Source organism: Haemaphysalis longicornis, unplaced genomic scaffold (assembly GCF_048455015.1).
Source record: "Haemaphysalis longicornis isolate Haplotype H1 unplaced genomic scaffold, Haemaphysalis longicornis Haplotype H1 scaffold_7, whole genome shotgun sequence".
Classification (NCBI taxonomy): Eukaryota; Metazoa; Arthropoda; class Arachnida; order Ixodida; family Ixodidae; genus Haemaphysalis; species Haemaphysalis longicornis.
The window spans coordinates 151597133-151613449 of record NW_027526422.1 but is presented as its reverse complement, the minus strand read 5'-3'; the positions used below and the strand labels follow the sequence as shown (position 1 = coordinate 151613449).

Below are 16317 nucleotides of genomic sequence, written 5' to 3'. Positions count from 1 at the left end.
CACAGGGCGGTTCACTAAACAACAATACAGAACACATTCTGTACCATGCATTTCGAAATGAAGTGCTTGTAATGAGTGAAATCAAACTCAACAATATCTACGAAGGGGAACTGGACTCTACATTCCAAAGAACGCAAATACGGCTGCGTACCCCGTAGACGAACACCTCTGAAGCAACAGTAGGGGATTCGAAGAAGTCAATGGGGAACAAGGAGAATTGGAAAAGTTATGGCGACGTGGGAATGATCCAGGTCAGACAGGAAACAGTACATTGCTATGCAATCAGAGGATCACAGAACATAACGAAAAATGATAAGGTCATCAGTGCCCTTGCACTGGCCAACAGGTAGTAATACGAAGTTTCTTGAAAGATGTTCACGAATTCACTACACTTAGAAAGAAGCCCTGGCGCAAATTATTTACATGCTAGGTAGAAGGCGGGAGAAGTTTGCCTACCTTATTTATACCGAACATCTGGGCACATTGTGTAACCAGCGAAAAGACTCCGGCTGATGTAGATGGAATGGGTATACACATCGCGCTACAGATGTGCCGAAAGATCAACAATGGAGGTCTTAAAGCAAGTGATCTCCTTGCGTTGAGAATGGCATCCAAAAATATAGATTGCGTCAGTATCGATGAGCTCCGCACAGTGTACTATTCAAATGCGACAGCAATTCAGATGTCGCAGGAAGCCACCTACCCTGCAGCCTCGTATGCACACGCCTCCTATATCTCGCAAAAGCTGGTTTATACCGCCTTGAGTTGTTCCTCAAATATTCACAATGTCTCCAATACAAATGCACAATATCATTCAGCTTTCTATCTCAGGAAGGGCAGTGTTAAAACTGATTTCCGTTACGGATGTAGGAGAGTGGATACCCACGCACTCTTCCGAGTCACCCAAAGGGCTCCACTTAGGTTCCGTTATTCGGATTGCCTGAATGTGTATTCGATAGGTCAGGAAAATTCGCATTGACCCGCCATCACTGTCTAGAGACCGTGTCCATGATGTGTGCCAGGGATTCTAGGGCAGTAGCTTGCACGGACTGGTGCAGTTGCTAACACGTGGGTGTAGACTGCTCTTCAATAGAGCTTGGAAAACAGCCAGTCAGTTGAAATTAGCGTGCCGTGCTCCTGAGCTGGGACTGGTTCTAGCGTGTGTATACCGGTTCCGCTGTATCGCTACGGACGATGGCAGATGGGAATGAAGGCATCATTTAAATAAAATATAAAAGTCTGAAAAGGAGAGTGTGGTCATAGAGAACAATGCTTCGCTCAAACCCTCATGGAGGAGGACACTGAACTCCAGAAGGCGGCAGCTGAACGTGCGCGTGTCGCATGGGCATCAGGAGCAGGAGCACTGTTTGAGCATGTTCAGGGTATGGTACCCCAAATACATCTATTGGAGGTGTCCTCGAGTAAACGCCATGTGACGCTCGGTCAGCCGCTCAGCCTAAGAGTCAGGGCCTCGGCACACATTCCTGTTTAAACGACTGTGCAGGTAAAGCAAAGCCGCCATTCTCGCTCACTTAGTGTACCTTTCTACAGCATTCATGGAGAAGCGATCACGGAACGGAATGGCGTATGTAAGGAACATTCGAGGGAAACCTTATTCACAACTTCAAGACCCATCCCAGCGTGGCTTTTTCGCCAAATGTGGCATTTCGTTCACTCGCGCTAAAACTGCAAAGTACGTTACTATATATTTTACAAGTATTATTGAAGAGAAGTGCTGGAATAACCGCTGCTTAACTTTCACCACTTCTGCTGCAAGTTCTTTTCAACGGTCAGTGGCGCCGATGCTTGTTTCAACGTTTCCACCATTTTGTGCCTCATTTTCGAACTTCTGTAAATATGCGCTGTATATCACCTTTTTGGTGAGCTAGTCCAACGACGGCGACCACCTTTTATTTTGTCTACCGCGTTATAGTGTGAAGCGTCCGCGTTTCAGGTTATTCGATTACCTGATGTTGGGTTCTGAAGCTTATTTCCTCGAATATAAAAAGAGACCATACCGGAACATCGTTTTCAACGACGCGGTTATACTAAGAAGTAAAAAAAAAAGCACGTGCCAACTCACCCGAGCCCAGGGCGAAGTCTCCCACGCTTCGACGTTCCATTTCTCCGAGTGGTCCCAGCTGACGAGGTGTGCAATGTTAGGCGTTCCTCGAGGAACGGGCCATGGCACCGGCGGATACAGCGCACTCAGGTCAAGCTGAAAGCCCAGTGTGTGGAGCCTGCCGAGTGTGCTCAGGAAACACGTCAAGTTGTCGGCGTGTCTTTGCATCAGCCCGAGACACGTGGCCGACGATCCCAGTTCGCGGCGCAGGATGGCCTGCGATGGGAGTTACGAAAACACAGATGAAAGAAAAAGAGGGAGCGAATATGCTTCCTCCAGACAAACAACTTAAGCGCCGTCAGCAATCAAACAATGATTGCAGCTTCAGTAAAGCATCTGACACCAAAGTCTACCGGCACTATGAAATGTTGGCAGACCACACACCAGCCTTCCGACCTAATTAACTGCCCCCCCCCCCCTGCCATTCCTTTTTCTAAACCATTTTCATGCAGCGTTTTTAACGCACCTGTAAAAATATTTCTGGGACAGAGATACAGAAAGCTTTATTGAGTACTAAAGAGGTTAGTCCCAGAAACGGCGGGGCTTGCTACTTCAGAGGGGTGTGAATATAGTGAGGAGAAAAAAGAGAAGGAAGGGGAAAAAGTCGGTAGAAAAAATCAATGAGGGAGAATAAATTCAAGCATATAAGAAGGGAGAAAAAAAATCGCAGTGTCAGTAGAAAAGAGGTTCGGCACCAAGGTTATATAACCTCGACCAATCCTGTATCAGTTGAAAAGTCTAGAGAGCCTTTGTCCCTATAGCGCCACGTCAGCGGGATTCCACCACGGTCCCGGAAAGTGCCCCAGTCGTCTGAGTGCCGTTCTTATCCTGTTTTCCACTCAGTGAGATTTGAACACACAGCAACATAAGCCAGTTCAGTATCACTATTCTAGAGGGCAATGCAGATTGTTTGGAACATTTTTCATATCATTCACGGTATTTCTTCGGCGTGTTTCGACTTACATGTAATGCGAGAAATATTTTGTTGGGTTCAACAGCCATAGTTTGTATTTTGGCGCGTATTACTGTGATTGATACGGCTTTTTTGGCTGGAACAACTATACATAGAGCCAAGCGCCTGCGGGTTACGAAGCGGCAGCGAGGCGATATGAAGCGAATTGCGATACGAATTCGCATTTCCAAGTTTTACGGACGGGTAAAAGGCCCACATGGAGCGCAGTAATTTGTAATTCCACTAGAGGGTTAATATTGACTTCAAAGTGCACGTGGGGTTATTCGAACTCAATATATCGAATGTAGCGTGAGCGCCCACAAACCGTTCTATTTCCTGTGCTGCTACGATGCTCTGAACACACAACATAAGCGACTGTCGCGGGTCTCTTGCCAGAAGGCGTAGTGACAGGCACTGTAAACTGCGCTGCTTCAATTTCTTCTGCTGTCTCCTGTTGTATTGCATTGGTGTAAATGACGACGCGTCGTGGAACAAATGCTCGCCCAATTTCGGAACCCTACTTTTAAGTGCTGGCGTCTTGTTGCGTTGCTTTTTACTTAAGGCTTATCAACAAGGGCGCGAAATGGCGCGTGCCGCAAGCATCCGCTTCGTTCGGTGGCATGGCGCCAACACGAATATGAGGGTAACACGTCAGAGCGACGAAGTGACACGTCAACCGCGGTGTCGATGCGTCTTGTTAGACATGTTTGTGTAAACTCTGCTATACACTTCATGTTATTTTATACCGCTTCTTAGCCGATTCTTTTATTGCTCAACTGCAGGTATCACAACCATGGCTTTGTCATGAAAAATACATTGGTCATTTTATTTGCTGTTAAAAAAAGTTTACGGGCCAGTTTTAAAGTGCAGCGAAACGTATTTCAAGTAATCTCCTTCAAATCGTAACATTATCACACACCATGATGAGCAAGAAACGAGGTTCCACAACTTCCCCGCCGCTACTTGGTTTCCTACCTCGAAGTTATGTACAGAATGCTTCATGAATTCAAAGCGTGAAGCGATGTTCGCGCTACAGAGCACGAGGACGCGGGTTTGATTCCCAGCCGCGGCGGCGGTTTGTCTGATGGAGGCGAAAAGCAAAGACGCTCGTGTGTACGAGATTTAGGGGCACGTTAAAGACCCCGGGGGTCAAAATTAATCCGGCGTCCTCCACTACGGCCTGCATCATCGCCTGTGTTGCGTCGGCGCGTTAAACCCTACAATCAATCTATCAATCAATCAAGTGAAGCGATGTTCAGCGCTCCCTTGCAGCTAAGGTTTTAGTCCAACGTCACTTCTAGATGAAGAAGTACGGAACATAAGTACACTTTAGTTAAAAATAAAAAAAGCTGATGAAACTTACTTTCTCCCCCTTCTAATCTCCATCGTCAGTACTTTGCCCACGACAAATGAGGACAAACGTCTCATTGAAGTATCTTCCTTTTCGCAATGCATCGCCTCAAACTTTGGGTAACTCTCAGGCTTTTTTGGACGGTAAAACTGGTGAATTTCGGAGGCCGGTCACGCAAAGAGTATCTACTTGCCATTACAAGTGGATTATGTTCATCCGCTGGTCTGGCCGCCCACCACCGAGCCCAGCATGGGAACGCACACGACGCACCTTAGCCACGCATGTATGCTATAACCCTGTTTGAGTACTCAAGGTTCATTCCTTACACACGGTCAACCCTCGCCACCTGGTAAAAGTGTGAAAACAAAAAAAAGAAGAGATGATACGAGAAGAGGAGCAAAGAGGTTACGAAAGGGAAATATAGTGCAGGAGAACGGACAATTGGGCTAATTGTTAACTGTTCATCTTGGTGTTCACTGCTGTTCGACTGCCGTGTGTGGTTGTGATTATATTCCCTATATAAGTTGCGTTCCTGATTGCTGTCGTGGCCGAGATGAAGGCACAACGTGAGACGTCGTCAGTACGGTCCATCCTGCTATATCGAACACATCTGAAAACGGAAATCAGTTTCTTATATTCCTTTTTCGCAACATCTGGGCATAAAATCTCTGTATACACATGGTAATGGTAAACGAAGATTTTTTGTTATAGCCGGGATTTTGTTGAAACCAGGTTTGTTATAAACGGGCAATACTGTATATATTTGTGTTTCGCTTCTATAAACAAACAGTTGCGAGGTAGCGCCGTGACGTCTCTTCCTTCTGTGTTCGTCTCTGTTTGAGAGCACTTTCAACACCAAGATGAAGGGGAAAGAAATGTGACGAGGACATGAAAAGGGGACTGACTAATTCCCCCGCGCGGGTTGCACCGAGAAGCGGGACCTAAGTGGCGTGCTGCCGCTGCTACGGGGCCGTGAAGGATCATGATGCCCTTTTTCCGGGCATGACTAATGGCGAATTCCATTGGGCGAACAGGAGCAAGTGGAGCGAGCAGCCAGAGCAGCACACGGGAGTAACGGGGACGTGTGCTTTCGTTCCGCGAATGAAACATTCGCGCTGCTCCGGGAGCAGTGAAAAGAGGGGGAGGGCGAGATGTCAAGAGTCATGTGACCAAACGTTTCCCGCGCTCGCTTGCCGGAGCATTTCGCGCGCTCGTGATGCCCGCACGGAGTTATTCCTCGCCAGTTTTGCTAGATACGTGCCGGTGGTTTTGTGTCTGCCTTCTGCATGGCGACGAATGAAGAAGCCGAGCGGATGTTCATGTTCATGATAAAGGGGTCACCATCGTGTCTCCGAAAAATTAGCTGCGAACGATAACAGCGTCCGCCGTCTTTTCCAGATACGACTCACCTTCGGTCGCTGCTCCGGCGGGGTGAACAGGTGCTCGAACATTAACTCATGCAATGTCAAATCCTCGTCGTCGTCGCTGCTGCTGCTGTCCAATGATGAGCTTGCGCTTGAATCTGTGGTGCTTTCGTCGTCTAAAAGTAGCAGCAATTTTTTGACCAGACGGCCGCGCTTAGCTGCTGCCGTACGCACTGAGCGACTACCGCGGCTGCTGGATTCCGCCATTTTTCCTCCGCCACCCGGGGATAAAACCAGAAGTGACGCAAAAGAGGTCATGTGACTTCCTCGGCGTCCCCTGTTACTCCGCCGCTGGCGACGGAGCACCGAGAACTGCTCTCGGCTGCTCTCGGCGCCAAAAAAGTGCTCCTCATCGACCAATGAAACACAACGCCCCTGCTCCTGCCCGACCACTGGAAGACGTCAGAACTCGCGAGAGCACTTTGGGTGCAGTTAGAAGTGCTCCTGTTCGTCCAATGGAAAGCGCTATAAGCCATGCACAGCCGGGCGTGGGTGAGTCCAACCCACATGTGATGCGGTCCGTGGTATTGCAAATACGGAATGCCTACAAGTGTAGGCAGCATTGCGGGGCTCGGGGCCGTGGTGGCGCCACTTATCATTACTCGAGGTGCCCCCTGGGAAGGTTCTCCTCCGCTTGTGTGCACGCGTTCTCCTCTCGTGCAGGTGTCACGCAGCACGCACTATTTATCAACTTCGTTGTTCAAGTTAACATTTTTGTGATTTTTGCGAAGCTGGTGTACTATACCCCAAAAGTCCTTATTCGGGACCAGTCAGTCCCCCTTGCGGGCATTTTTGTCGAAGAGAGGAACAACAACAGCTTTTCTTAAAGCGCTCACAACGTCATCTAATGACACTGTCGCTAGAGCATCGGGTGGCTACTGTGGAGACCCGAGTTCAAACCACACCGGATCACGCGCGTATTGCTTTAAAGGGGAAGTCTTTCCTGGGCTACTTACAACCGAAATTGTCTGTCTGTCTGTAAGCATATCCCCCTATCCCAAAATTCGCTCTTTCTTCCAAAAGTTAAAAGCGTGCTGGAACGAGAGGTTTGCATAGGTAAAGCGTATCCAAATGATTAAATCTTGAAAAATCCTTCATACTTGTCAGCATCGTGGAGCAAAACAAAAAGCATTCGGCATATTTGAGGGAAATCATCAGTGCAGAATGGGTACTCACCGTGTTATTTTAATCCAAAATAAATGTGCGCTTGATACTTGCAACGCGCTCAAACGATACTTTGACCCCAAAGTACGAAAAGAGCTCGAGCATTCCTGGACCTCGTCGAAGGGTTTTAAGATCAGCAGTAGCAAAGGGTTCATGTATATGGCGCGAGCACTGGAACGCGGGGAAATCGAATTGACTTTTAGAAACCTCCTCCATAATTATACTGCGAGTATCAAAAGAGAGGGGAAGAGCGAAAGTGGTCGGCGGGGAATAGAATAACGTCATTTACGCGGCAGCTGCGGCAGAAGACTACCGCACTTTGATGGCATCTGCACCGAACTGAGTAGATACGCTGCGATTTTTTGTTTACTCTTTACATCAGCGACCATTTTCTTTACCAGGCAACAACACCAACTGCGCTTTCCGCATAATGGCGCACTTAGGGCTTTTGCATTACTACTCTCCCGAGGAGAATATTTCTCTGTAGCCCCAGTGCACCATGGCAGCCCATGATAACATTATTGCCTGCCGACCCGCTGCTTTGACATTTGACGTTTGACTTTGAATATAGCTGCGTGAGCCCACACCAACCCCCATGTACTATTCGCGCTTGCAAAAACCTGCCGCCAACCCGTCCAGCGAAAGTGTATGTTCAGTGAAGCAGTTGTAAACCGCTACATGTGCTGATGGGGGCGGGCATGAAATGGTACTGGTCGTGTGGACGGGATTGTCGCTTGTGTTTGGCTTCTCGGGTGCCAAAGCCTGACACTGTGGACGGGATTGCCGCTTGTGTTTGGCTTCTCGGGCGCCAAAGCCTGACACTGTGGACGGGATTGTCGCTTGTGTTTGGCTTCTCGGGCGCCAAAGCCTGACACTGTGGACGGGATTGTTGCTTGTGTTTGGCTTCTCGGGTGTCAAAGCCTGACACTGTGGACGGGATTGCCGCTTGTGTTTGGCTTCTCGGGCGCCAAAGCCTGACACTGAGGACGGGATTGTCGCTTGTGTTTGGCTTCTCGGGCGCCAAAGCCTGACACTGTGGACGGGATTGTCGCTTGCGTTTGGCTTCTCGGGCGCCAAAGCCTGACACTGTGGACGGGATTGTTGCTTGTGTTTGGCTTCTCGGGTGTCAAAGCCTGACGCTGTGGACGGGATTGCCGCTTGTGTTTGGCTTCTCGGGCGCCAAAGCCTGACACTGGGGACGGGATTGTCGCTTGTGTTTGTCTTCTCGGGCGCCAAAGCCTGACACTGTGGACGGGATTGTCGCTTGTGTTTGGCTTCTCGGGCGCCAAAGCCTGACACATACGCTCGCCCTCGAATGACGCCAACCTAATTTTTCAAGAGCAGCTGCCAACCTGATCTTTAGGAGGAACACATGGGAGCGGGTGTTCCCATTGCTTACCGGCGCCTTATCGCGCATCATGCGGCTTCGATGCATGTCCTTTAGTTTTTTTTTTTAATTCTGAGCTCGATGCTGCATGCCTTATTGCAAACAACTTTGGTTCGGGGTTCTCTGGCAGCAAATATTCGGTCTTGCCTAGTCTGATGCATCTGCTGGCCGTCTTGTGCGAGAACTGCTGGGCCCTACAAGGCTCTTTGCTTACAAAGGCACGAAATTGGCAGACCAGCTAGAGGCTAACAGCGCCGCTTGAAAAAAATCACTTGCGTGTACACCTGCATGCTCGCATGGCTCGGTGCCCCAGGTGCATCGCTCTAGCGTGCTGGCGGAAACGCCGCCGTCGTGAGTTACTGGAGTGGTATATAGCTAATGGAAGACCGCGGTGATGCTCCGTACCATACATTATTTCGGAGAATTGCAGAGAATGAGGTCCCCGCAGCATATCGCGGTAAGGCCTTGATGTCCTTGATAGACCTCTGTTGGTGGCCGCACTGTTTACTGAATAGCAAATGCTTTGGAGGCAGCGGTTTCAAAAGTTTGTCGCCGATTGCAATGCCCCACCAGCACCGAATTGCAGTCTCCTTTGGCAGAATACGAACAGCCCACAACATTACATCCACCTAAACTATTCGCATTTTACCTAGTCGAAACTGATACGTACAGTCTTCACTTTCTGCACGTATCAATTTCATCCAGGCCAGTTGTTGATGCTGCACGTTAGACTATTCTCAGCCACCGCAGAAGCGGGGCAGTTCTCATAATCAAGCTAATGGAGTACTACTAGAACTTCCTCTGATTTTCTTTTCTTGTTTCAATTAATAACAGCACTGGCGTATATTCGTAGTGATGCGGGGAGAGCAGCGGTCACTACAGACAGGCATGTGAGTCACTCCCTATAGCTCGCAATGTTGACATTAGGAAACCCAAAAGGGTGGGAAAGTAACAATATATGGCAAGCCTCATGTCTTAAACATGTTGCTCACTATTCCTGTCTTCCTTGCCCCTTACCACTTACAGCGTTCTGCCGCAAAGACATCTGCATCGGGCGGATAAAAGAGAAAATTAAAATTTTAAAATCATTTGGGGGGGGTGCAGATTGGAGAGCGGAATTCGACATGACACTTTTTAAATAGGCTACTCGTGCCATTTGTTGTCCTCGCGAGGTCCGGGGTAGTCTACAGCGCAACCCATTGTGGGTGCGCAGTTGAAGATAACTGTAAGAAATACGAACCAACCAAGTAGTGACTGCCAAAACCAACGGAAAGACTGGCACGGTGGAGTCAGAAGAAAAGGAGACTGCAAAGAACCAAAATATAAAGCCGTGGCTGCTGAAGACAGCAATAAGACGGGCACATTTGAGCACGTGTAAATGTAAACGCAGGGGAAGAGCTATTTTGATGGTTTATTAAATGCCCGACACAAAGCCGAGGAATGCTACTCTGTTTCGGGGTTTAAAGAGTCACCGGCCGTATCTGCACAACACAAAGCTTGCCTGTCGCAAACCGACAAGGTGGCAACAGTAGGCGGCATCAGAAGGAAGCCAAAGGTACACTCGTTGAAGAATAGTCTCTGATTAAAAGAAACGACTGGATCCACAAGGCGTCTCACCTGCAGAAGAGCGTGTGGAGCGATTTCGACCACGATGGCGTCCTTTGGTACGTGCTGCAGAGCTTCACAGAAGAGCACGGGGGAAAGAAAATTGTTGACGTGGTACTCAGCTGAACAAAACTTAGCCATGGGCTCTTCCCAACGGGTTTCGGGCACGGAAGAGCTGATCCAACGCTCGGTCCGAGGCCGCGGATTTGGAACCACCTGACCAGTTGGAGGAAACACGAATAGATAGATTAGTGTATACAAGAAGCGATGCTTTCGCGTCACCGCTGAGAAAGCGACCCGGCTTACAGCTACAGTTGCACTGTAAATATAAGCGACGTGTCGGGTCACCCGTTACAGGTGAAAGACCTCTGGGATTGTACTATGAGCTGGTAAAAATAAATATTTTGTGGCGTGCGTTACAATTTTCTGGCCTGCGCGAAAATCTCAACACACGGTTGTTTCGGTATTCCGCCTCTATAATAAAGGCGGCCAATGAGATGATATCGGACACGCATTGCTGCTCACATATGCGCTCCTTCTTGACCGCCTGATGGTTGACTACCTTTTGGGAGACACAAGTTTGAAAGTTGAAATTAGTGAGTAACTTCCGTATCCACGATGTGGTTTGCCAGTGCAACACGTACAAAGAAACGACAGCATGATGACGACATGGCGAAGTTATCGGAATTAAAAGAAAGCATAAAAAATTCACTGCAAATCCACTCTGTGAAGAAGGATGGATAGGGAAAACAAAACAGGTTTGGTTGTTTTTCTCCATTGAGCATACTTTCTTGCTAACAAGCTGACTTACACCAAAAAGGAATGAATATTTCTACTACACTCCAAGAAGTCCCAGTAGGACGTCTTCAGCGAAATGCTCCAGTATGACGAATCAAAGCGCTCTTTTCGAAACTTCGACGAATGACGTGGTCGATAATTCAATGTGAACGAAAAAATGGCATGTGGTGAGGGACATTAAGCAATGCAAAACGTAATTCACGCCTTTCCTGTTGTCCTTGCGCGCATGCTCTTTTTAGTCAAATCTTACGTTGGTTATTGTAGTTTACTAAATTTGCAGATATGGTCAATTTAATTACTCATTCTGGACAGCTGTTCTGAAGCCAACCTAACGGATACTTCTTATAATGTAGTGAAAAAACAGTCGCCTCTCTACGTTCCTTCCGCGTCACAAACATCTTTCTGTCTGATTCACACACTAGGTCAAACCGTTCGACCACGGAAGACAGCAGTCAAGTCACACCGGCCCGTAAGGCGTACACTCTGAAATCTCTGACTAGTGCAACGGGTATGTCATACATGAGCACGTGAATCCTGGATGCGCGTGCATGCCTCCCCAGTCCCAACCCGTGCACGCATAAAGGGTAAACCGGTGGTGTTCGCATGCTCATACGGGAAAGACCCCAGCCAGAACGTCTCCACGGAAGCCCTTCAAGATGTGCGAGAAAAACACCGGTCAAAACGTTGCTCCTGGAGCAGTTGAAAATGGAACAACAAAGCACCATGGCCAGCGCTTGGGTGCGAAAAAGGTCTTTTATATGACGATTTCAACACGCATACAATATGTTGAAAACGAGGCATATACAGCTTTGCGGTAAAATGTGAGGGTACGTGACGCAGGTTTATCGTAGTTACGCAGCAGGGCTCATTTTATTTGTGCTGCATGACGCCTCCCTTGTTACTGGACCATTCTTGTCATCATTAACGTGTACTGCTTTAGACGTAGCATAACTCTTGCTTCTGGATCTTTTGCGTTGTTTTGAGTTCTATCGCAGTGTGAGGCTTCACAGCACACTGAACACAATACAGGTATCCCTGCCAGTGCGAAGGCACACCTACGCCTCTTCGTACATTTATTTCAAACGGCCAGTCCCCTGATTCCGTGTCGCCAATGTGAGTGCCGGGTGGTGAACTAAATGCTTCTGCGTCCGCGGCCCTACGGGTCCATTCCATGCCAGGGAAACCTGGCACGACACTGCACCTCTTTCGATAGATCTCCCAGAAGACCTGCTGTGCCTGTGACCGTGTGGCATACAACTGAGGTTTCGGTAACCGGCTACGTCTGCTTATAGCCGCAGCCAAATCTCCGCATAACAGTTTAAGGCAATTAGAAAGAAACCTTCTCTTAACCACCGAATACACTATTCCCAAAAGTGCATCTTTATCCTCACTGCCAAATGCACTATTCCAAAAAGTGTTCTGGTCTTTTTCTTAACTACGGAGCACGACAATTTATTTGAAGCTATGCAGGAGGTCTCACTTGCATAATCGAACGTGAATTTCTAAGGGCAGAGCAAACACCATGCCCCGAGAAAGAATGTGGCCTATTCTTGTCGCGTATTTGTCTGTGTGGGCACCCCAAAATACAAAAATAGAAAGTAGTTTTCTAATCGAAGGAAATGCTGCAAAACGCAGCTGGACAAAGCATTCGGATAAAACCAAACAGCTCGCAGTTAGACAATTGCTGGCAATATCGCACCTCTTTGAGAGCCTCGAGCAGTGATGGTCCGACACAATGCACGTGCTCGCTGTGGAAGGCTACGTTCAGGCTGTTGACTTCTTTGGCAAACACATTTTCGGCTTTTAGCTGTTCCACGAACTTTGCGACAGCGTCGGCGGGGCCGGACACCGTCACTGAGTCTTCGGCATTGTGGCACGCAGGAACGACGCCGTCCCGGCAGCGCTCGGTCGCTTCTTTCCACGTGAGACCTAAGAGTTTCCGCACAATGGTAACCATCAATTTATGAATAAAGTAGGAGATTTGGCTAATATTGTGTACACCAGTCGAAAAAACCTAGCTTCCCATTACCGCGCACAGTACTTATGGAAACCTCAGTCCTGGCAGCTTTCTGCCAATGACGTAAAACTTTCGACGACACCAAATCGCTTCTTATGGGCTGCGAATGCGAATTTAGGAATTTCCTGCCCTTCCCTAGCCCTGATCACTGGGAGAGGGCACTGCCAAGCTCTCGACCTTGACTACTACCTTTGGCTGGGGAAGAGAGCCCGAAAAGCTGCACGGTCTCAACTTGTTCTGAAATGAGGACTCTTCCCTAGGCTGGATGCTCTACAAAGACGTCCATTCGTCCTACCCACAAATTTCCAGGGGAATGTGCCAGGCGCTCAGCTTCGGCTCCACGGTGTGGAATGTTTTATCTCTGCTGAAGGGGACGCTTTGGTTCTTTATCTCTCCTATCCCTTTGACAGGGCTTTCGAGACTCTTCCATGCGTTACCCTGGTGTTCGTTCCTGCCGCCATGTATTGGGTGAGCTAAATACGATGGTGGATTTTCAGGCTTGTCTCTTGGCTTCTTTAGCTCCGTCCTTCCGCTCCCATCCTTCAACTGTTGTGTACAAGCTGAGGGGGCCCTGTCTTGCTACCACCGAGTTCAAGCTCGGGCTTGGAAACGCCTCGTGCTAGAAGGTTCCTCTGATGGAGCCATGTTGGGGCTTTCGACACCGACGCCAGTGTTTTCGCTCAATCAAACACCCATTATTTTCCCCTTAAAATTCGACCTACAACGACATTCGAGTTTTCGTTAACACGCTGCAGTAGGTCAGCGAACGCGAATTTGGATTTTTGAAAACGTTTCCATGGCATAAACCAGCTGCCATGGCGTGGTTGTTCTCCATGATCACCTGTGTATCAAACACCCCGATAACAATCAGTTAGTTTACCTCGCCACGAATGATTTTTCCCTCCATCGCCGCATCTTCATGCTAACAGACGGTACACCCCGCAGTCGCTCCGCTGCTGCTTCACGCACAATGACAGCCTGTCTTTCAAAAGGACACGAGTACGCGAGGGAGCGTTGTCTTCCTTAATCCTTGGGATTTTAGAGCGCAGCTCATAAGTGCCCCTTCCTGCGGTTTCTCGTCGCCATCTGGATCACCGTAACCGAGCGAACGAAGAGGACACCTAAGATAGCCGAGACAGCGCGTTCAGGTAATCAAAGGAGGAAGGTATGACAAAAGTGTGAGGAGTACGGCGGTATGCCGCGGCCGCGCTAAACATGCTCGGCGCCGGCTATACGCTGTGAGATAACGCTGGAATAGCGCGCTGCCTTCTATTCGTTGATGGCGCAATTACTTCCACAGAAGCCGCGGCTATGCGCCGTCGCCGATATGACCGCATTTTGCACTGCGTTCAAATTTTGTATTAGGGAGTATTGTAATCGGCAGCCCACTTTTTCGTTCCCCTTTCATTGCGGATGCATCTGTACCATCCGGCCACTGCTCGATCATACGCGGCGCTACCAGGGTCTACAATGTCCACGTTTGGCCGACTTATAGCACCATAAAAAATCTGGGGGAGACGGTGTAGTAACTACGAAATAAACACTTGCAGACACAGTAGGGTTTGAATCGTCAAGAGGCACAGAATAGCTATAAGCATTCAGTAAACACCATTGGTCAAATAAAAGAACAAAGGAAAGAATGAGTTGTGGCACATGTATGGTCGAAATCACTGCTTCCAGAGTAAGTTACAATTGACGCTCTGCTGTGTAATGTTAAACAAAACGCCAACAAAAACGAGAAAGCATGTGACACGGTTAGAGGACGTACGTTCACATGTTATAATATTGCGCAATGGAAGATTGCTAGCCTTTTTTTACGCTTAACACATTTTTTGTGAATTTATCAGTCGTACAGCGAATTCTCCACTCTTTCTGTAGGTTTTTGCGTCATCGTGTAAGTACAAGAAACAAAGTACTTCCGCCAATCCTGTCCCGCGCACAAAAGAAGAGCGCCCGATAGTTGTAAATAGCATCCCCATTAACATGGCACATTAGAGAACCAAACCTTGTTTTCAGACCAAACGTCTCTGCATTTTCTGACTATTGGGTGCTTTACAACATCAGTAGCCACGTTAACTAAAGATATAAAAAAGGCTTATAAGAAAGCAACCAGCTAGGCTATTGGTGGTACAAATACTGGTAAGCCTGATCAACCAAACTAAAGAAGGAATGGTCCACCTACCAACGGCGGCCATAGCTCCCTTTGGAAGCTCCACCACCTCGACGCAGCGGCCTCTCCAATAAGCGCAAAGTACAGCCTCCTCAGCGGTAAATCCTCCGTCCGCGTACGAAGCACCTACCTCGCCCGTAGAATGTCCGAGAATGCCATCGGGTTTAATGCCTATAGCAGTCAGCATATCGACCAGTGCAACCTGGAGAAGAAAAATTGACGCGGACCAAAACGGTTAGCCATGACCTGTAGCGGCCGGTTCCCGGTGCGTAACAACAGATATGCCCCTTTACAGAACCCCCCCGACACCAGAACTAACGCTCGGGATGTCATGCCCAGGATGTCGTAAACTCCCTCCTGTCGCCATTGCGTTGCTCATCCCGGACACTGCGCACATCCGTACACGCAAACGCCAACGTTCTCTGTCGTCCGTCCGCTTAATTGGGTTCTAACTGGGCCCCGTAGCGCCGCCGCTGCACGCGCATGCACGCACTAACACTCTCTCTCACAGACGCGCGCGCGTGCGCGCTGGCGGCTTTTGTTCACATCAGGCGTCGTTGTTGGTGTTATTGCTGGTAATCCTCGAGATTTCCCAAGTGTAGAACCTAAACCCCGACGATAACAAACTCTGTCCCCCAGGTGCATCGTTTAAGGAGGCCCACACAACACCGGTGCAACGTACTTCCCCGCCGTTTCCAACACCGAAGGCGCCCCGAAACCTACGTTCAAGCTTGTAACCCCGAGAAAGAACAGCAGCACGCCCAACCCTCCTAGCAAAAACAACCCAATGACCCAGAGGAGGGGAACACCCTGCAACCGGCCACTACCTCCCTTCTACACAAGAAACCCTCCTTGGGGTCCCAAATCCAGAAGAGCCCATACACCCATCTAAATACAGGCAGCCGGGCGGTGCCAAAAATATGAGCAGCTCTAGTGCTCGCTCGCACTGCACATTCTTCCTGAACTAACCCCCCTCCCCCTGACCTAATACGAGTGCTCTCTAGCATCAGAGTGACGATTAACTTGCTCTGACAGGACAATTTCGCTTTACGTCACACAAACAAAAACCCTGAAATCCAAAATTGAAAACAGCAATCTAGAACAACCGACCAAAAACTCCAACGCAACCAAACGCAGGACAGTATGTGAGATCTCTCAAACCGCACCTGGGAACGCCACGCACGACGAGCAGTTTGAATAGAGAGAGAGAGAGAGAAGAAACTTTATTGAGCAAAAATAAATTGTGGGGTGGCTTCCTAGTCCGGAAGTCCATGGGCTGTCCTGGCTCCTGTCCGCTCGGTCAACCAAGATCATCTGGTCGTCGAGG

General features: G+C 48.8%; 1 protein-coding gene across 1 annotated transcript in view; it reads right to left on the bottom strand.

The window, feature by feature from the left end:
- LOC144147137 (fatty acid synthase-like) overlaps positions 1-16317 on the bottom strand; it is a 243513-nt gene that overhangs the window by 200155 nt on the left and 27041 nt on the right. Inside the window, exons 3-6 of the mRNA XM_077679209.1 lie at positions 15003-15192; positions 12503-12732; positions 10018-10221; positions 2084-2338 (exon numbers count right to left, since the gene is read on the bottom strand). Of these exons, the coding sequence (XP_077535335.1) occupies positions 2084-2338; positions 10018-10221; positions 12503-12732; positions 15003-15192 (879 nt within the window). The remainder of the gene's footprint in view (positions 1-2083; positions 2339-10017; positions 10222-12502; positions 12733-15002; positions 15193-16317) is intronic.